The following is a 20,327-nucleotide window of genomic DNA, read 5'->3' on the forward strand; positions in this document are numbered from 1 at the left end:
TATGTGCGTTTTCCAGATCTGCAATCGTGTTCAGTTCTAGATATTGTGAAAGGCATGAATGAAGATGATGTATCATGGATTCGGTATTTTTGCAGATAGTAGGAAATGCCTAAATCCTCTTATAAGAATAGCAATAAGCAAATGAAGATCCAGGTACAAAGGAAATTAGCCACACGCTGAACTCCATTACAAGGTGCTATGAGGTGGGCACTGAAATAAAACAAATAGGGGAATTAATCTAGCTGAATCATTTCAGATGAACTCAGGCAGACCAGCAGGCAGGGAACTATGACTTGAGAAGACCAAGATATTGAAGTGTGGTTTGAAAACGCTTGAAAACAGCTGGATAAATCAATGGGTGCTTATCAAACAGAATATGGGAGACTGTCTGTGGTCATCTAGCTGTGTAAGTTATAACTTCCTGCGGGACACAAAAGAGGGAATGAATGTTGCAGTGCCCTCAGCAGGAACTGTCTGAGGGTGAGCCTCCCTCTCAGACACGTGCCCAGACCCCAATGGGGACTTAAGCCTGAAGAGAAAAGAAAGGATTGAGAGGTGTCAGAAAGGTAGCCATTCTCAGAGCAGATGGGGATCTCCTTAGAAACAAGTATACTTGGAGAATTTAATTTTTTTAATTAACAAAGCTCAAAAGCTCTTTACAGGGCTCAGACCCACGGTATCTGATGGATTATGAGCTAACTAGAACTGAAGAGGCCTTTTCTGTGTTTGCGTCTTCATGTCCTTGCCTGGCTTCAGCGGTGTGCTTTGTATCTCCATGAAGCAGTTGTGAGCTTTTCTCATCTGTTCAGTCTATGGCTGGCTCGGCCATCAGGCTGACACTTGGGAGAGCTGGACGGGAACACATGGCCCTGGCTGATACTCTGTGAAGACATTCCCGTGGCAGGCCATGGCCTCCCCTGCTCAGGGAGCGTTAGCTGTGCGTAAGCTGCTCAGAAAGCAACAATTAGCAAACATTCTCCTTCAAGGAACAAAATACATACCTTATAGGTGCAAGAAAGTGAGACCCTTAATCTCCGTTTGCTTCCTAATACACATCTGAGGTTCTGGGTAATAAAGTAATGTATGGTAGCGTTAAGGATGTTGTCCTCTGTATGTACAGCTAGCTGCCTGAGGTGGCACAAGGGAGTTAATGTTTCAAGGACACACTTTTAACGGAATCTGACCATTTGAAAGGCTCATTCTCCTCCTTTGCACACTCTGCTTCAACTTAATCCCATCCAGCCTGCCCCTCCAAGTCCTTTCTAACCTATTGTTCCACTCACCTTCTTTCAGATCCTGCCTTTTTTCTGGCTTCCCCAGCAGAGCTCGCATACACTGAAAGACAAACAGTAAATCTTGAAGGGAGCAAGGATGAGGTATGTTTCCCTAAAAATCCGGGGCCTCATCTTTTTCAGTGCCCAACTCCAATGGAAGCTGGTTTGGGAAGTAAATGCCTACAAGTCTTTGTGAAGGAGTCACCAAGTCCCGCAGCAATAAGACGAAGGCACCTCGTCATGCCTGGGAGGCACAGAGAAAGGTTTGATTTGTAGATTCTGGGGAATCAGGCGTCCTGCAGGTATTGGTACTCCATTAATGTGCTTAGCGTTTGGCTGTTAATAAGGAACATCATGAAGGGTAACTAGCAACAACAGTGCCTGCCCTGAGGTAGCACCCGCTACCTACCAAAGTGCTGCCTTTTGCCAGCTGCTGTAGAGTTAATAAATCAGTCAAGGGATGTCAAAGTTCAGTTCCCAGGGGGAAATCATGATTTCACTCAAAAGTGGAGTGTGCCTTCCTTAATAAGGGACGCTTACCAGCATGGGATCTCACCTCTGTACTCTGTCACTCCCTTCCATGTGTTGATGTACCCTTTTTTCTAAAAGCCACCAACCCTCACTGGATCAATGAGGGCTGATCAATTGTTTTTCCCTCTGAATTATCCATATGGGCTTGTTAGCTGAGCTGCTGGCAGAAAACAAGAGGCAGCTTTCTGTCTGTTTACTGTAAAGAAAGCAAAGCAAACTACAGGAGGGGACAGGCTGCAGGATATTTACTGTCAATACGGACGGAGAGAGAGAGGAGATATAAGGAGAGGGGAGGAGAGGGGAGCAGAGGCTGCAGACTGCAACTCAAATGAATTATCTGAGTGTAAAAATACCCATGCAGTTTCAGACGGAAAGTGGGTGGATTGAAGTCAACAAGGGATAGCTGAGAGTCTTTAACAAATGGTTTAGCGAAGGGCTAGCGAAGCAGGGAAGTTATTGTGGCACACAGGATAATAATGCTGTGCACGAGCATACTGAATCTGCAGTGCAATCTGAAAGGCACTTCCAGGTCTGCCCTCAGACAGAGCAGTAGCTGGGATGTTTTTGTGTCTGCCTGCATGCAAGACCCACCATTTAAAAGTAGTAACATGAACAATAATGATTGAACTTAGAAAATAATAATTGGAGCTCGTTTTCTGAAGCAACTGGAAAACCGGAAAAAAGAATTAAAAAATATGCATACTTCCTTGCTTCTCTCTCCTCTTCTTCATCCACAGAGGAATTAGGTGACCTGAGCTTCACAGGACAAGAAGGCTCTGAGCAGCTTGGTCTGAGTGTCCCTCTACTTCCAGAGGCAGGTGAACGAGTGAAAAGTGAATTTGCACTTTAGAGAGCAGCGAAGACCATCTTGCCATGAAACCATTCACAGATGAAGATGTAGAAATCTACATCCAGAGCAAGGTAAGGCTTTATCTGTCCAGATTTTCTGTCTCCCACACTAGGTGTTGATTCTGAAGGGTGCCAAACTTGACAGTTAGTTGCTTGCCTGCTGTCTTCATTTCTGAGATGAGACTGGGTGAAGTTTCATGAGAACTGTATTTCTAATGAGGTTTCTAGGTTTCTGTTGCAGAATGTTATCAGCAATCTCAGCTGGTAGCCTAATTTTTCAAGGTGCTTGTCCTCATTTTCTTCAGATGTCCTGAATTTTAGCTCCCAATCTGGAATTCCAGATGTGAGACTAGCTGTAATTGCCAGCATGTAATCTAAGGAAAGGTCCTTGCCTCTCTCCTTGTCCAGTGGTCTTGGCTTGACAGAAACGAGGCCAAAACCACACCAGGGATTGCCTCTAAGAAAGATGCATGTAGGAACTGGAGAGAGAGACAGATATTGTTAGAATTCACCCATCAGTCTGACACCTCAGCTAAGGATACTTCTCTATATACCGTGATTAAAATAACATACCTCATTAGCATATGCAGGCTGGAACCATAATTTCTATTTTATGAGATATTCCAGCACTCAATTTTTTTTCCCCCATTATGAAATGAAGTAAAACAGAACAAAATAATCAATTAAACAATACTGTTTAATAAAAGTAACTCTGTGAGCCATAACATTTTTTAAAGCTAACATGTTTCATCACAGTAGTACTTAGCTAGTTCCTTTTTTACAGTCTGCTTTCCCCAACAAAATGCAAGACGCTAAAGTGAAAAATCATTTCAAAATGGAAAACTGTAAGGCTTTCTTTTCTGTAAAGGATGAAATATGCTATTACCATAAAGGGGCTGGTAAGAAAGGTTTGTTTTCCCTATGGAAGTGTTTTGGTGACAAGTAAGTGTATTTCTGTGAGAACTTTCTTTTTCAGCCATGCAGTGTTGTGCACTGGAAAATCATTCCATGAGAATCTGTTCAGTGAGCTGTAATAGTGAACGCTTCTTTGAAGATTGATAAAGCGGAGCTACAAAGGAGGGAACAGAGGGAAGCCATGCACAGGAAGATGCTCATATGACTGCCATAAGTACAAGGAACAGAAGCAGAGTAGTTAAGTGAGGCTTATAGTTGCCAATATTTTAGGTTTTACTGAAAGTCTGTTTTCTAGCAGCCTTCCATGGCTGGGTTCCTAGTTTCTGCCTGCTCCTGAGTCTTCTGTCCAAGTGAGGCTGCCTAACCTTCAGGCAGCCCCAGTTCTGCTTGTCAAATGCTGCTTGTTTTTGAAAATAGGTCAACCACTTGGTGCAATGTATCTCTATGATACCAAAGATTTCTTTTTGCCACTCAGCAAAGGAAAAACTCAAGTGCATATGATGTGACTGGGTAAATAAGAACAAACCCCAATGTTCTTAACAATCCCCACTAAATCTCAGTCCTGTTTCCTTCCTCCATAATAAAACCTTAATTGACCTGATTGTCCTGATTTTGTGCATTTGCTTTGGCATGATTTCCAAAGTTAAGACCCGGTAAGGGGAAAGTCAGTAGGTGGCAGAAGTGGCTGTCCAACAAAGAGGTTTTTCTGTCTCTTCTCACAACATGTCCATACTGGGTGCTAAAGACATCTTAGATAAATGCCTTGGCTCTTCAGAAGCTGCATTCACTCACTCGTGTTCTGTCTTCTGATTTTTATGCCTTCCCTTTGAAGGAAGGTTATGTCTTCCAATAGCATGATTAGGGAGCTAATTGTGGTTAGCAACACTTAACACCATCTGTCACATGCCCTTTCTTTTTATCCCTGATGCAGTGATGAGGAGTACATGCAGAAAGAGGTGTTTAGTGATACCTCCCTTAACAGGTTTTTTGAGAGTCTATACTCTCTTAAAGATTTCATGACGACTGCTGCCAGTAGGTGATGAAGTCACAATTAAATGAGGCCAGGCTGGGTTGGATGGATTCTCCCAGGATACTGGAGGTGGTAGAAAGTGTTTCTAGCGGGTTCCCCTTAGAGAGAACATAGCATGAGTAATGCATACAGCGGCACTCTTAGATCTCAGTTTGAGCTGACCCACAATGATTGTATACTTTCAACAGAAAAAGTCTGGGGTTTGTGTTTAAAAGATCTTACTGGTGGACGACTTTCTCTACCACTCATACCATTTGCTTGTTGGAGAAACCATTAGAAGTCTTTTGTTGAGCAAGTCAAGCTTATTGGGCTGCTCTAAGGAGTCCTTCTGGATGAGCAAAAACATTGCAGAGAAAATAGCTATAGCTACAGACGAAAGCTGAGATGAGCAGGTGAAAATGAACATGGGGTAAAATTTTTCAGTATAAATTTTCTTTTTAAAAAGGTACATGTAAGCTGGATAAAACTGGTCTCAGGGAACAAGGATGAATTGGAGTGAGGAGGGTGAATTACTAGTGAAATTAAAGGGTATTATATGAAAATAAAGAACTATGTGTTGTTAACACAATGAAGAATCACGATGTCAAGGGTAGATGAGAACCCAGCGAAGGGGAATATGATACTGCTCTCTGATGTATTTTACGCTTGCAAAAACTATACAGAGTTAGTAAAATACCATTAACTTTTTTGGCTGGGGGGGAGGTATTCAAACTCTGCTCATCTTTAGGTTCAATGTTAGTCAATTGCTATTCATTGGTTAATTGATCTTAGGCAAGCACTATTCCTTTTTAGTCCATTATATGGTCCTGTTGTTGTGAAGAAGTGAATCTATTTGTCACATCCCAGGGCCTGGGGACACTTTTCAACACACTTGAGTGTTTTGTCTGAGAGTTCAACATTTGACATAAAGGTGGCCAAATGGACCTTTAATTAAGTGCTTGTCAGTGGTATTTCCTAAAACGGATAAGAGTGTTGCTTAGATGCTGAAGAAGATGCTAACCAAACAGGACACAGGAGCTGTAGTACAGAATCACAGAATGGGTTTGTTTGGAAGGGACCTTTAAAGATCACCTAGTCCAGCCCTCCCTCCTGTGGGCAGTCACATCTTTCCTTAGATCAGGCTGCTCAAAGCCCTGTCCAACCTGACTTTGAACACTTCCAGGGATGGGGTATCCTCAGCTTGTCTGGGCAACCAGTTGTAACATGCCTTCCTTATGCCTTTGTTTCCTTTTGCTTTGTTATTTGATAATAACAAAAGACTGTAGCAATTATGTTTGACTGTGGCAATTATGCTTGATTATTCACTTCAGCCAAGCTGTTAATGATATAACACTCTTGTTTCATACCCGCAAATAGCCCAACTGGGGTTTTAGTTCTGGCTTCAGGTGGGTTTTCTTTTTCTGGTCTAGGTCTTTCAAACCTCCCATCTGTTTCTGAATTTTTTTATTGCCTGCAAACAATGAGATTTAGTAGAATATCGTGAGGGAAAAAAAAGTCAAGAAAAAATTAAAGCAAAAATTGCAACCAAATGAGATAAAGCATTAGGATGCAAAAAAGGACAGTAAACAGTCTTCATATCTCACTCTGCATAGGTAATTCTGGATGAATAAGTAATAAGGAATATGTTCATTAACTTCATTAACAATAGCTGAATCTCCTTCTCACTTTGGTAAATGTGTAAGGATCTTTGGGAAATATTTAAACGTCCTTTACTAACATGGTTCCTTCATGTTCCTCCTGTTGAATCTCCTTGTTTGGATTTTGACCATCCCCTTATCCTCCATTCATTTTTAGTCATATGTGAGGATTCAGATTCATCTTTTATTTTTCTGAGTTGCCCATCCTTCACCTCAGTCCTTCCAATATTTAGAGCTTCCATTGAAATAATTTTCAATAAATAATTATGCTACTATTGCTTGAATTGAAGAACTGTCCATCAAGTCACACAAACACCTAGTCCCCGGTGGAACCAGCTTTGAAAAGATACTTTCTCACTATCTAGGAGCAGACTCTCATCTGCACTTCAGATATGAAGGCAGTCTGGGTACTTTCAACGTATAATGCAGGCATCTAAATACTGCCACATGCACCTGCAACCTGACTAATGCACAGAATATCTGTAATTCTTGAAGTCTTGTCAACTCTTGGAATGAAAAATATCCTGGCTCTGAGAATGGCTAGTAGATGCAGGGGAATAACTGGGTATTTTGCATCAAATGGATAAAGAATGAGACTGTAGCCAATTGATAGCAAATTTGTCCCCGTAATGAACTATTTCCCTTCCATCCAATGGCACTGGCATGGAAATACCAATTAATGCTCAGCAGTCTTGAGTATTGGCCCTTCGGTGTTTACCAGCTCTGTCTCATGGTAAGTTGGTTGTATCCCACAGGGAATGATAAGGTTTATTCCCAGCACAGCACAGGCACAAATGTTTCAGGATGCTTTAAGCTGGTTCTCTGTTTCCCACTGGAGACAATGACTGCAGTTACCTGTAAAATGAAGTGTCTTTCTTGGAACTGACAGGTGGAACGGCGACATTATCTGGTTTCCAAAGCAGTGGAGGAGGTGCAGAAAATCATCCAGCAACTGACCACAGAAATCAGCTATAAGGCCACACGATTCCAGGCTATCTCCAACTCTGGCATTCACAATGAGAATATTAAGGTATGAAAAATAGCTCTGATATACTCTCTGGCAGCTTGTAGGCAATCAGTAAATTATTTCTCCATTGTGTGAGTGTTTGTATGGACAGGTTCCTCACCCAAAACACCACAGGCAATGTATTGACGCTTCACTGTGGAAGTTCTGGTGACTGACTGGGTCATAGAGACTCACTCATGGACATCTTACAACTAGAAGAGCATCGGAGAGGGCGGGTAAATCAGGCAGAGCCTGTTTTTACAACTGCTGCTTTTACAAAGAGTGTCTATTGCCAGAGCTGTCAATCTGCAAGCAGAAGTCAAAGCTCTTTAGGAGACAGAAAGAAAAATTTGTACAGCAGTAACAGAAGAAGAAAAAGATGCTCATGCCTTCATGAGCTATGACTCATATTTTTTCACAGGTGGAAAACCTGTCAACTCACCAAAAAAATTTTAAAAAATAAAAAACCCTTATTCCGCTATGAACATTAGAAAGCTCCTTCAGAAAAATATGTCTTTTCTTGGTCATGGATTGGAACTTCTTTTTTACTGGGAAGAAATATGCTTATTAGTGGGAGACGTTAAATGTTTCCCCATTTTAGACCATCAAATACCAAAATACTAATGTCCTGTTCCAGCTGTGACAGGAGAAAAAACCAGTTATTTCCTGTGACTACTTAACACAAGAATAACTAGTGTAAGGATATAAAAAACAATCATAGCAATGGCAACTTCAGATGAAAATTGTCTTTTTCATCTGAACTAGTTTACGTACTCTAGCTATGTCAACCCTTATACTAAAATGCAGCCAGTTACGGATCAAAACACAGCAAATGTGTAAAAGCATGAGGCAACTTTTGCAGCTGTTTAGTCTCTGTGTGTCTCAAGCTGCTGGAAGGGTATGGAGGTGGAAGCAGAATATAATCATCCAGTCTGAAAGGCTCTGGGGACAAACATTCAGATTTATCTTTTCTGGAGTTTCGCGTATCCCAGGGCGCGTGGCCTTGGCAGTAGGAATGACCACAGTGACGTAAAACAGTGCCACATCCTGGTCCACGTGTTCCTTAGTGCCATAGTCTGCCATCCACCTCTCATGCTGGAACAAACATGTGTGGCTAATGAAGTCTGACAAGATCGGTGCTGGGGCAAAACTGCTGCTCTGCGGAACAAAACAGAACAAAACCAAGGCAATCTATTCGGAAGAATAATTTGGTATTATGGTAGGCTGATCTGAACAACCTCTGCTTAAAAGGAATCCCCAAAATTTATTTTCTTAAAAAGTAGCAGATTTATTATTCATACTTAACCCAGTGCTATAAATCTGTGATAGTCACTCTAAGAGGGCCTGGGTAACTGTCCTGTAGGTATGGGGCAGCAAAGAATGGGTTAATAAGAAATTTTTTTTGGCTTGGGCTGTTCAGCTTCCAAAAAATAGAATCTTTAAAATCACTGCCAACATAAATCAACATAGAGGAGACTTGTGTCAAAGGGAAAATGTATTTACTATCCTGTGTTTAATTTTGCAACATCTTTTTTCCTGTCAGTTAAATTTGCGGGAACTTTTCAGAACTTTCAGCGTCTCATTTAACATTGTGAGGGGTCTAGATTTGTTGAGAAGCTACGAGCCTCCTTCTAAATACACCGGGATGAGTGGGGAATATAGAAGTCTTTAGATATTCAATATTTTTCTGTAACGGCGGGGACAAAAAGTCAAAATCTTTAATAAAAAACTTGAAATAAAATTCATATGGACCAAACTGGAACATTTTATTTTTAAAACTTTTAAATGTCTGGTTTAGTTGTGGCCCAGCATTTTTGCAGCTGTCCGCTGTGCAGGGCTGATGCAAAGGCTCTGGAGGCTTCAGTAAGGTGTAATGATCAGGGTAACATCCAGAGTAATTGCTAGTACAGCACTGCCCAACGGCATCACCAAGTGTTTAACTCTGTATTCATGCGCCAAGGGAGGGATTTTCCTTTAAGAAATAGGCTTGAAAGAAGCTTGCAGCTTTGCTCTGTGAATTAATGACCTGGCACATGCTTTCTCTCTGTTCTGGGTACTTCTTGTTTTCCTTTCTGCTTCTCTCAGGATCAGCCAGCTTTACTGGCCAAGTGGTCAGCTATGCTTCGCGGGAAGCGCCCGTTCCACCCATCTATCCAGGTACAAAGTCTTCCTACCACCTGGTGCCTGCCGGTCCGTGTGCCTGCTTCCTCCTCGCCCACCCTCTTCTCCAGACAACTTCATCCACCTAACCGATCCTCCCTCAACTATTTCATCCTCTCTGCAAGAGACTTGCTTTTTTACTCAATGCGTAAATATGCTCAAAGCTTCTGCCTCCCTGGGATGTCCTGGCCAGGATCACAAGAATGAGGCTACATTTAATATAGCAGAATTGGCCATAAGTTACACATCCTGGAATTTGAGGCTCTTGATCAATAGCCTGGGACTTGCTGGGGCCTGTGGTCTGCATACGGTGCGTAAAACCATGGTGTGACAGAGCGTAGGCGTGGGACTGGGAATTGTTTATGCAGAGGACACCAGCTGCCCAGCTTTACAGAGCCATCTCCAGGCTTGCGATTCTGGTGTTTCCTGGTACGCCCGAGGTGGAAGAGCCTTGGGAATGGTATTTGAAGGCACTCGTGTAAACACCTGCAGCTCTTCCCTTTAAAATCTGTTGGGTGCCAGTGCGTACAAGTCAGCGTCTTGGTATGGGAAGGAAAGGTTGTGTAACTGCAAACGTGGCTGAGGCAGTGAGACGAGCAGTAACTGTATGACAGCCATTGTATTATTCCTTATGGAGCCCAGCACTTCGTTCCTGAGCTGCTCACAGGGTTTCTCGGCCCCAGCAAACCTGAGCTGTGCATGTCAGCTTGGTCTGCAATGTCATCCTTTCAGTATCCTCCTGCCTTTAGGAGGTTTATATTTGACAAAAGAAGGGCCATTTCTGTGCTTCTTGCTGGCCACCTTCTGTATTTCAAATCTCCTGCCAGGGAGCAGAGAAGACCGGCTGCTCCCTGTGGGAGAGGGAGCCAGGAGGTGAACATGACAACATGGCAGCACGTGCCCTGTGTACCCAAGCAAGGCAGACCTAGAGAGGGCAGCTGGGATCAGACGAGAGTCTGGATCATCAGGCAAATCTGTGCTGCCAAGGCAGGTCTGAGGTCAAGCCAGGAGTGCTCCTTTGGAGTCAGGTCAAGATCAGGCCCAGCAATGGTAACCAGGGTCAGATGCAGTCTGTAGATTGTCAGACAAGTCCATAGTAGGCCAGGTAGGCCTGAGGTCAGGCTGGGAAGGCAGTCTGCAGGTAGGACAACAAGGTCTACGGCCAGGCGCAGGCATAGCTGTCACACAGTTGAGACCAACACTAAATGTGATGCCAGGTCCATGGGCAGAAGGTGTGGATAGAAGTCCCATTAAAGCCTGTTAGTGCCCTCAGGGCCCTGGCACCTCCGCAGTAATATTTTAAATCAGCTGAGCTACCAGGAAGGCTACCAGAATGTTTTTGGTTATTACAGGAGAGTGACAAGCATGTTTCATTCACCTCGGGTGTATCCACCTTCCAGCAGCAGCCGTCACTTCACATCTTGCTCGTGCACCAGCTTCGCCTTATTAATGCCAGTGCAAGTTAGGCTCGGTAGCAAGTAAAGTTGAAAAACTTCTGAGTCAAACACCCTCTCTGGAGCCATGATTGCCAAATGCTTCCAAACTAGTGTTTGAAGAGATGTCTGGCTACGCCCTGGGCCAGTATGAGGTTTCGTGGTATTTGTGTCACCTTATTCAGTCTTTGCAAATACTGATTCAGCACTGGTTTTATTGGAAAATGACCATTCACAAAGTGAGGCCAAATAATTGGCTTGCAAACAAGCTTATTTGAGGGTTTGTTGTCCATCGGTTACTCTTTCCATCCTTATGCTGTTTCTGGCTTCCACTGAGCAGGAGATGCAGGTTCATACAGCACAGCTGGCCAAGACCTGGGTTTATTTCTGAGAGGGCCACTGCCTGTGTAGGCTCAGGCATGTCACTTGCCTCATGTCGCTGTCTCATAAAGGGCAGTCACGCAGAGTGAAACACTTGTAATATAAATGGCACATAGCCTTATTTTACGAATGTCTGTAGTGAACTTTGAAAGAGATCGGAAAAGTACACTTTTTGCCATAGTTATTACTACTGTTGAACTCTAGGCTTTTCTCTAGTAACAACTCTAACTTACACTATTTTGTTTCTCTTTGCTGGATCTCAAAGCATGCTTTCTGATATTTTCCTGCTCCTTGGAAGCTGCTAGTTATTACATCTCATGCAATTACAGACTAGAAATAAAAAGAACGGTGGAAACCATGGCAGGTGTGGTGGCAAATCAGTCAGTGTGCTCTTGTCTTCTATGGGCCATGGATGTCACATCAGACTCCTAAGACAATTTCTTCTTAGTCTGTGTACCTCCAGAGTAAGCCTCAGACAGGCATGGAACAGGTCCTGGCTGTATTCAATTGCTCCCGTCATCCCATGGCTTTTCCTTCTCTTTGAAGCCCACAATTTTACCTATTACTTCCTTAACCCTCTTTTCCTTACTCCAGGCTCATGGATCTGCCCTTGTCTCCTCTCTCAATCTCTCTGCACTCTCCTAGGTCTTAGCGCCCAGCCAATTCCTCATCACAGTCCCTCTGCGTGGCCTGACCGGGTACAGGGAATGCCAGGTACGGCACTGGCGTTATTACACCGTGCATGGAGCCAAGCTCCTCTCCTCCGTGCGGGACCCTGAGGAACTGCATCAATGGCTAGAGGTGGAGCAGTTCTCAAAAAGCCTTCAGCAGTGGCATGAAACAGATGTGAACATCGAAGGTGATCTGGTTCCAGCCAAAGTCCTTATCGTCTTCCGGGAGCTGGTGGAGAAGTCGATTATCTCCTGTAACCTCTCCAGTGAGTTTAGTGGGGACAGGTATAAGGGGAACTGGCTGTCTTCTGCAGCTGATAGAGGGAAACCATCACACACACAAAGTGTTTGTTTGGCTCATGTGATCAGAAGTTTAAAAAAACCAAACCCCTCCAAAAGCAGGGAGCTGTTAGTCCATTGCAGTCATGCATGTAGACCTGCACTGAAGATATAATTAAGTTGCTCATGGGCTTTTCATACCCAGAATGTTCCTCCTTTCTTAGGAATTTGGGTAGGGTCTCCAGCAACATCCCCCTCACAGTTCAACCAAGATGCAACGCAGATTTTCAGAACATTTAGGAAATTTGTTTGGGAAAAATCTTTTTCTACTACAGCTCCTGCAATGTACCTAGACTATCGAAGAAGATAGTATAGAAAAATTGGATACAGGGAAGGGTGCATAAGTGGGAGGAGAAAGTGCTCGAAGATGTGTATAGGGCAGATAATGCTCTGAGGAAACTTTAGCTGTCCATGCCCGTTCCAGCATGGGGTGGTGGGAACTAAGTAGAAGGATTTCTACTTAAGCAAAGTGTGTTGGCCAAGTGCTCTTTTTCCCAGTGTCCAGCCTACTCCAGTCCTGTTCAGCAAAACTAGATGCAGTAAGTTTGCTTTCAGTCGTGCTGATCCCTCTGTGAGCAATCCAAAGTGCCTGTTTATTTCCTGTGGCTATATATACTGGAAGTGCTGATCGCTGACATAAGGCAATCAGTGGTGCATGCAACATGCCTTCATAGCTGCAACATCTGTAGCCAGATGCTGCCTGAACAGTGATCCTCCGGCTTAATTCTTAGCATCCTAGAGGCGTGTTGTAGGCTTCAGGTAACGAACACTTGGCTCGGTCCAAGCTAAACCGTCTATGTCCATCTTTTCACATTAAGATACTGTGATATGATCAAATCCAGACTGTGGTGCCTCTTCTCATAGCATGTTTCCAGGATGACTTTACTCAGCAGCCTGATATGGGTCTTCTGTATTCCAGAGAAATAGGAGCCATTTCCACTCATCTGATTGCACTCTGAATTTTAGTCACAGGAGAAAATATGTTAAAATCAAGCTCAGCCAGATCATTGCATTCTTCCAGGAAATATTTGTTATCATAGAAATGGAAAGGTTGATGGGAATGAGATTTCACCATTGAAAGACCAGATGGAATGGGCCTGCATCTGAGGGTTTACTTATGTGAAAGTCATTGCGTTGAAGTGAAAACCTGCCATGGTGTCTGTCTAGCAGCAGCACATCAAGTTGTTGAGCCAGGAGAGGTACTTCCAAGGGACCTGGGGAGTGATGTTTGGGCTGATGATTCTGATGCCTTTTTTGTAAGGCCAGCTGGGAGAAGATTGACACACAGGAGATAAGATGAAGTCAGGAGAAGTAATTACCCTTCTTGTACATTTCTGTGAAGAATGAACTTCCTTCATCCCACAGTACAACTAAAGTTACAGAAAAATTTCCCTGATTTCATTGCTTCCCTATTTTTTAATTCTTTGAGCACCAGCAAACCCAGAGTTTTTGAGGTGTCTCACTTTTCATTGGTGGAAAAATCGGTAGTGCAATTGTGGTGCTTTTGGAAATGATGTGAATGTATTTACATGCTGACACAGCAGTTGCTTTAATGCTTTTCAGCTGCTAGAGATCCCTGCTGACCACTTGGGAGCAGTACAGTTCCTTGGCTCAGCAGGGAAATAACATGGCAGATTTTACTGAGAGTTGGGAAGTTCTGGTTGGGATGGACTCCACTATTTGGAAGGTAATTCACCCCTGCACTTCCTGGAGGAGATGCTAAATTACCGTTGGGAGAAGGAAGATATTTCTTCTCTGAGGTTAGATGTTCATCACTGTCCCTTCAAGTCTATTGAGCGGGCTCCTTGTGGAATTGCTCCTTAGCCCATGCCAGTCAAAATGAGGTGGGATAACACACTACTATTTAACCTGTTTATGTTAATCTGCTCTGTCTTTTACTTCAGTGGGTTAGAGCATAATCACGCAATCGGTTCAGGTGGCAAAGTTGAAGGGACAGTGATCCTGCCAAAGTGACGGAAAGCTGGGGACAGAAACTTCTTCCATGAACACAGCTGGACCAATAGGAAACATCTCACTAAGTCCACTAGTTGCAGCTTTCATTCCTTTCTGCTCTCTTAGAGCATATTGTTCCGGGAGATAAGCCACTCTTCTTTCACCAAGGAGACTTCTTTCCTCCAAATCCCAACAGAATTAACTCTTTTTGACACTCAGCAGCCCCGGTGAGGCAAGCAGTTAGCCCTTTTTGTATGACTGCTCTGCACAACAGGCTGTAAATTCTGGCATTGTCTCCTGTGCAAGTGCATCTTCAGGAACAAAACTTATGGATACCCCACAAAACATTCTGAATGACCAGCAAGGGTAAGCTTTTTGGTCTGATCACAGGTTCTGTGAAGGAACAAGGAGATCTTTAGATATGAAATAGTCCCCTCTAATCTGCAGTGATGTCCTTGTACTGTACCATTAGAAATGTTAGGTTACACCAGTTGTCTGTCTGTATTTTTAAGAAGCTGGTCATAGGATTTTAGAAGACCCACAGAGGAAAACAAAAGCATGGTAACTGAGTGTAAAATTGAGAACTTCATCTTCTTCCTATCCTTGTTTCCCCAGTTAGATTAAGATGATAAGTTTTTTCTTGTATTCTGCTTATGGCACTGAAGAGAAAGTGTTAAGATGGAACAATAGAACTGCAAGGCCCTAGGCAGCCTTTTGCTTGGCTTGTGGAAAAGGGCCTTTTCCTCTTTATTATTTTCTCTTGCTGTTCCTTCACAGGTAAAGTGACGGTGCTGGAGAGCTTCAGCTCAGTGGTCCGGGTGGCTGTGGAGACATCAGAATCCCAGGTCGAGGTGGAGCTGGTCCCTGCAGTGGAGATTCCAACTTGCTGGCCCGAGAAAGCCCGATGGCCTCGTTGCCTTAAGCGTTGGCCTTCCCAGGAAAAAGTGCAATGCATCAAGGTGAACAGTATAAAAAGCACTACTAACTCTGTGCTGGAATTTACTTTGCAGGTGTCTGACAGTGGTTTCCCAGTTGAAGGACTGCATGGTGATGGCAGGCCAACAGCATGGTTGGAAGGGTGTATTCTCTAGAGAAGCAATATTTCAAAGCGTTCCGTCAGATTTTACTGGGATTTTTTTCCCCTCTTATGGTGATGAATTCTATGGAAGAAAAACTGAGTTAACTGTTTATTGCACAAGTCTCTTGCACACAGCTCTGCCTGTGTAGCTCAGTCCTGACACACATCATTCTTGCTGTTCTGCTCTGCCTCATGTAAGCCTTCTGCACGTGGGTCACTATCTTGCAGTTTTCCCTCCAGCCTAACCCCATCTTTCCCTATAAAGCTCATGGCTGGCCTGGCACTCCAGCTCAGTCCCAGCTGCCATGTTCCTGCAGGTCCAGTTATGCCTTCCAGTCCTGCTCCCCTCTCATGCACAACCTGCTGCTCCACGGCAAAGAGCCTGCAGAGTTGTGCCTCTGCCTTAGCACTGCTGGTACTGCACCTGGTGGATCTAGAGCTGGATCTGCCAGAAGTAACTGATGTCAGCTCATGAGGAAATAAGTCAAATTGCACAGTCATTTGACTAGGAATTAGGATGGGAGCATGACCCACGTTTGCTGCCTTGGCTAACCCTGTTTAGAATACAGTGCCCCATTTTGAGAGATGTCAGACATCCTTTTTGTAACATTCCTCTGCATTGCTCATAGAAGTTTGCCTCTGATCTAGTGTCACACTTCCCTTTTTGACCACAGTCACTTGGTTTCGACCTTTTGGCCCGCTCCAATTATCACTGGCAGCTGTGCTTCTCCCGTGCTGAGCATATACTCATGGAAGGCCTCGATGAAGACGGTGGTTGTCGCATGAAGTGCTTCAGGGTCATGAGGCAGATGAAGGAAGACGTCTGGTGTGCTGGAAATAAGCCTGTCATCACAGCTTATCACCTTCAGGTAGGCATCACCATGATACCAAGACACAGTCTCAATATCTGCTGCAGGGGCTAACATCCAGTAATGTCAAACTATCATGGCATAAATCACTGTAGCATCTCCTATGTAACTTCTAAGGGAACTGTCAAAATTGCAGTATCATTTCATTGCTTTACAGTGGCAAGAAGTTCAGTAAATATATGTTCTAAACTTCAACAAGAGCAAAAGTCTGTAGGAACATTATGCTTGCAGCAACATAAATAATGTTAGAGTCGAGGCCCCTGCTCTGTTGTGACTTCACATAGGCATTGTAATACTGTCTTTAGTTGCACAGCTACTTCCTGCTTCTTGACTATCCCAATCATCCATATCCATCTGTCTGTCTGATGGAAACTTGTGCATTTGTCTTTCTGGATGTGCAGCAAACAAAATTCTCTTAGGTGAGCGTTATTTCACAGATGACGTGCAAACTTGACTGTTCTGGTGCTTTTTGACCTGGGGTGGGAAGGGAAGAAAGAGGTAAAGGGGTGGCAGCATCCTCCTTGCATGTACTTCAGGGTTCAAGATGGCTTCACTTTACCAACAAGATTTGTGAAGAAGAGACAGAAGGTTTGTCCTATGTCCACAGTTGTCCTATGACTGTGTCCCCACACCTGAGACATTGATGGGCCACAGGCAGAACCATTTGTCAGACAGTAGAGCAATCCTCTTTTCTGGGTCTCTATCCTCCTGGAGCTGCCAGGGAAAGGCTGCCTTGAAACCTCAAGCCGCCAGGCTTCTGCAGTAGTTACTGATCTTTTGGCGTCCAAAACCAGATGTGATGCTAAGATTTCTCCTAAAGAAAAGGTTGTGACCATCAAATGCTGTTATATTCATGGGACTAATCTGAGTCAAGATGGAGTAAAAAAGAATTGACTAGGCTGGTTATAGCTTAGCAGAATGCAAAACTTCTCAGTGCCTCTGAGAACAACCTGGTAGAGATAGGAGAAAGTGGAAAACCATTTAACCATTAGTAATGATCTCTTTCTACGGCTTAAGAAGAAGAGGTGCAGGAAGTGCTGTTGCATGGACTCTTGATCAAAATAAAAAGCTCTTTAGAAGCTCTTCAGTTCTTTACTATAACTGTACTTCAGGCTTTTACTGCAAGAGAGGGTTGGTTTACCAGATAGAAGGAATGCTTCAACATCACTTACATTAAAAAAAAAAAAGAAGAAAAAAAGAAAAAAAGGAAAAAAAGAGAAAGAAACAGTCAGTGGAGAAACCAGCTGCTGAGCAGAGGCTTGGTGTTAGGTTTCTTCACATTATTAGGTTTCCGCTGTCTGAGGTATCCAACAATTATCATTAAACAAGACTCCACACAAAAAAAGGCCCCTCCATGACAGAGGAAATCCTCCCCCCAGAAGTTGTGAAAGCCTCGGAGGACTGAGTAAATGTACTCATTATGCTCACCTCCATAGGAATGAAGTTCAAGATCAGAAAGTGTGGCAACTGACTGGAAGAGCAGCGCTATTTTCCTTGCCTCCAGAAACTTAATTGCAACTGCTGCCCATGGATCTTGCTGAAGTAGTTTTAGTGTGATGAAAGATAACTGCTGTGCAAGTCTCCAAGGAGTAGCTCTTGCAGAGTTACCACTTGAACTCCTCACTATGCTGTTTTTTCACTGGCAACATTAAAAAAAATTCTTTGTGGTTATTGTAGCTGTGAACAAAAAATCGTTCACATTTGAAAAGCTGTCTGAGAAGAAACTCCTCAGCACTACAAATATTGCAATGCCTACTGGAGGAAAAAAAAACAAATCAGGCAATCCAGAATAGTGTGGCTTATTTTGATGAAATTCTACCTCTGAAGAAACAGAGGAGTTGAAGGCTGTAGTTCAGCCACATCTCACATCATCTGTGGCTCCCTTTTCAGGTTGCTGAATCTGAAAAATAAAATTGGGATTCAGAGGGCAATGAGAAAATTAGCAGAATTATTTAACCCAGGATGGGTGACTTTGTACTTTTAAAACTGATTTCGGGTTGACCAAGGCAATCAGTATGGCTTTTTTGGTACAGTAAATGTAGGTACATCCAGAAAATTCTTCTCGCTCATAGGGAAGTCTGTAAAAATGCAACATGGGCAGCATAGAAGTAATACTGTAAGATAATAATCGTGAGCATTTTGTTATTATAATTATGGATTTCTCGAATGTAAAATCACATAAAATAAACTTGTGGGAATAGAACATAGCACATGCTGTTAGTAGCCTGTGTCAGAAAAACACAGGCTGCACTTGACCAGAAAGCATGCCCTGCACCTGCAATAGTTGCTTGGAAAATTTGTTTGGGATGCAGATCTTTGTGCATCTTCAGTACAAATACAGCTGAAGCTAACAAATAATTACGTTAATCTGTAATCTACACTTGTATAATAGGCCGTTTGCTGCAGCCTAAAATGCCTGGCATTTCTACAGAGGCTCCTGCTGGAGGATGGCAAACAGGCTAAGATTATTTTAGCGAGACCATTTTCCTTGGGCTCCTGGCCCAGTCAATGGAGAGTGGCTCCTCTGGGGAGAGATCCTAACCAGGCACATCAGAGTTGCTCTGCCTGATCCTCAGAGGAGGCTTTAGCTGTGATCCCTCCGTTGCAGAAATTTTAATGTGGGGAGAGAGCAGTGCATGCCTCTCTGATTTCCAAGGCTGTCAGCCATTTCCCAGCATTAAAACTGCGTGTTTTAGTAAGCTGTGTGAGCCCTCGACAGAACCTCTAACACCTCTTCTCTCCCATCTGCTTCTTGCAGACAGTGCTATTCTGGACGTGTGAAAAATACCCACGCACCAAGGATTGGCGCTGCTTCCCCGAAGCCTTCCTGAGGCTGGTGCAGAAGCTGCACAAGTGTGTAAGCCAGCACTTCCTCAAGCATTACTTTGTTAAGAACACCAATCTGCTCAAATATGCCAACACCAGTGACCTGGACTTGGTGGCCAGCAAGCTCGCTGTCTTCTTGGAGAACCCTGTCTTCTGCCTAGACTAAGGCAGGAAAAGGCCTCCTCACCCCAAGGCTGAGCAGATCCCTTGCCTCCTCTCCCCACCTGCGGTTGTTCTTCGTGTCCTTCCAGTACATGTTGCAGCTGGCTTTGTAAAACAGTTGGCACATGCAGCGTGAAAGAGAAGTGTCAAGCTGGCAGCAGTGGGTGGTGAAAACTGATGGGAGGTATCGCTTGATGCCCAGCTGATCTAATTTGCTTTCAACAGTGACAGCCTGCCTGGAAGCTACAGCCAGTGAAACCCAACTTTCTGTGTCAGTCAGAGCAGGCAACTGCCTTGTTCTCCATCTCTAGTCTTGTGGCACCCAAGCAGAACGATGGTGCAGGGAAGTCTCGCTCTGCTGCCTACCTGCTGTGTAACCTAGCACCTATATTGTTGCTGCCACCCCCTTTCTCATAAGGACAGTGGGTTTAATTCCCTGCTTGCCTCACAGGCCAGCTCTGCAGAAGAGCAGAAGAACATTTCTGAAATGTACTGAAGCTGGAAGCTTTCTCAGAGGCACTTGGGTGCCTCCATCTCCAATTAAATGGGATCCTGCTCCCGTATGAAGATAGCCATGCAGCTAGTGTTAAATAGCTCAAGGGAAGCAAGAGGAGGAATGATGTTTTTTGCCGCCTCCTCGTTTTTCTCTCCTCTTCCATTTTTCTTCCAGTTGCTTCAAATATGTTTTCCTCGTGTTTGCCTTTGCCAGTTGTGTTAGTGCCATACAACCAGGGGGCTTTGCCAGAGCAGATTTCACTCCCACCCCTGGCTCCATCCAGCAGGCTGGAGGAGGAGCAGGTCTTTCCCTAGTTGTTTGCAGCCACATATTTTTAGGTGGTGTACAGAAGGAGAATATTTTTCAAAGGTTGTTAGCTCCAAAACCCCCAGTGCTTTTAATATTATGGATGTTTAAAAAGAAAATCAGTTTTAGTGTTTCAAAAGAAGAGAGTTCTAGAATGAGTATAAAGAATGGTGGCTTTAATGTTATTAAATCACTGAAACGAAACCAATGTGGGCTTGCTTTTTTTTTTTTTCTTTCTTATGCCTGCGCAGGAAAGTAAATAAGTATCACCTTTGCCAAGGGAGGTGGCAGAGATAGGATTTGCAACCCATACTCCAGGGAGCTGCTGCAGTGGATGGCCTGCATGATGACCATCCGTGGCAGAGCATCTCCCCCTTGTGTCAAACTGTGGTCTAACCACGCATCTTTAGC

General features: G+C 43.8%; 1 protein-coding gene across 2 annotated transcripts; it reads left to right on the top strand.

Annotated features, from left to right (window-relative positions):
* The first annotated feature begins 1,464 nt into the window (after positions 1-1,464).
* MAB21L3 (mab-21 like 3) lies at positions 1,465-19,993 on the top strand. 2 transcript variants are annotated; one of them, XM_054219960.1, is made up of 7 exons: positions 1,465-1,537; positions 2,543-2,726; positions 7,126-7,266; positions 11,862-12,153; positions 14,957-15,138; positions 15,932-16,126; positions 18,885-19,993. In XM_054219960.1, exons 2-7 carry the CDS (start codon positions 2,679-2,681, stop codon positions 19,116-19,118), a joined length of 1,092 nt encoding a protein of 363 aa, XP_054075935.1. In that variant the 5' UTR covers positions 1,465-1,537; positions 2,543-2,678; the 3' UTR covers positions 19,119-19,993. The 2 variants fall into 2 exon arrangements, with proteins under 2 accessions (XP_054075935.1, XP_054075944.1); XM_054219969.1 differs by lacking the exons at positions 1,465-1,537; positions 2,543-2,726; positions 7,126-7,266 and adding an exon at positions 9,153-9,712.
* The last annotated feature ends 334 nt before the right edge of the window (positions 19,994-20,327 follow it).

This window comes from Rissa tridactyla, chromosome 1 (assembly GCF_028500815.1).
Source record: "Rissa tridactyla isolate bRisTri1 chromosome 1, bRisTri1.patW.cur.20221130, whole genome shotgun sequence".
Classification (NCBI taxonomy): domain Eukaryota; kingdom Metazoa; phylum Chordata; class Aves; order Charadriiformes; family Laridae; genus Rissa; species Rissa tridactyla.

Bases quoted from the DNA above. Each gene is read 5' to 3' on its own strand.
- MAB21L3 (XM_054219960.1), top strand. From the start codon at position 2,679: ATGAAACCATTCACAGATGAAGATGTAGAAATCTACATCCAGAGCAAG. The intron at 2,727-7,125 runs GTAAGGCTTTAT...TGGAACTGACAG, and splicing joins AAATCTACATCCAGAGCAAG to GTGGAACGGCGACATTATCT. The intron at 12,154-14,956 runs GTGAGTTTAGTG...GTTCCTTCACAG, and splicing joins TATCTCCTGTAACCTCTCCA to GTAAAGTGACGGTGCTGGAG.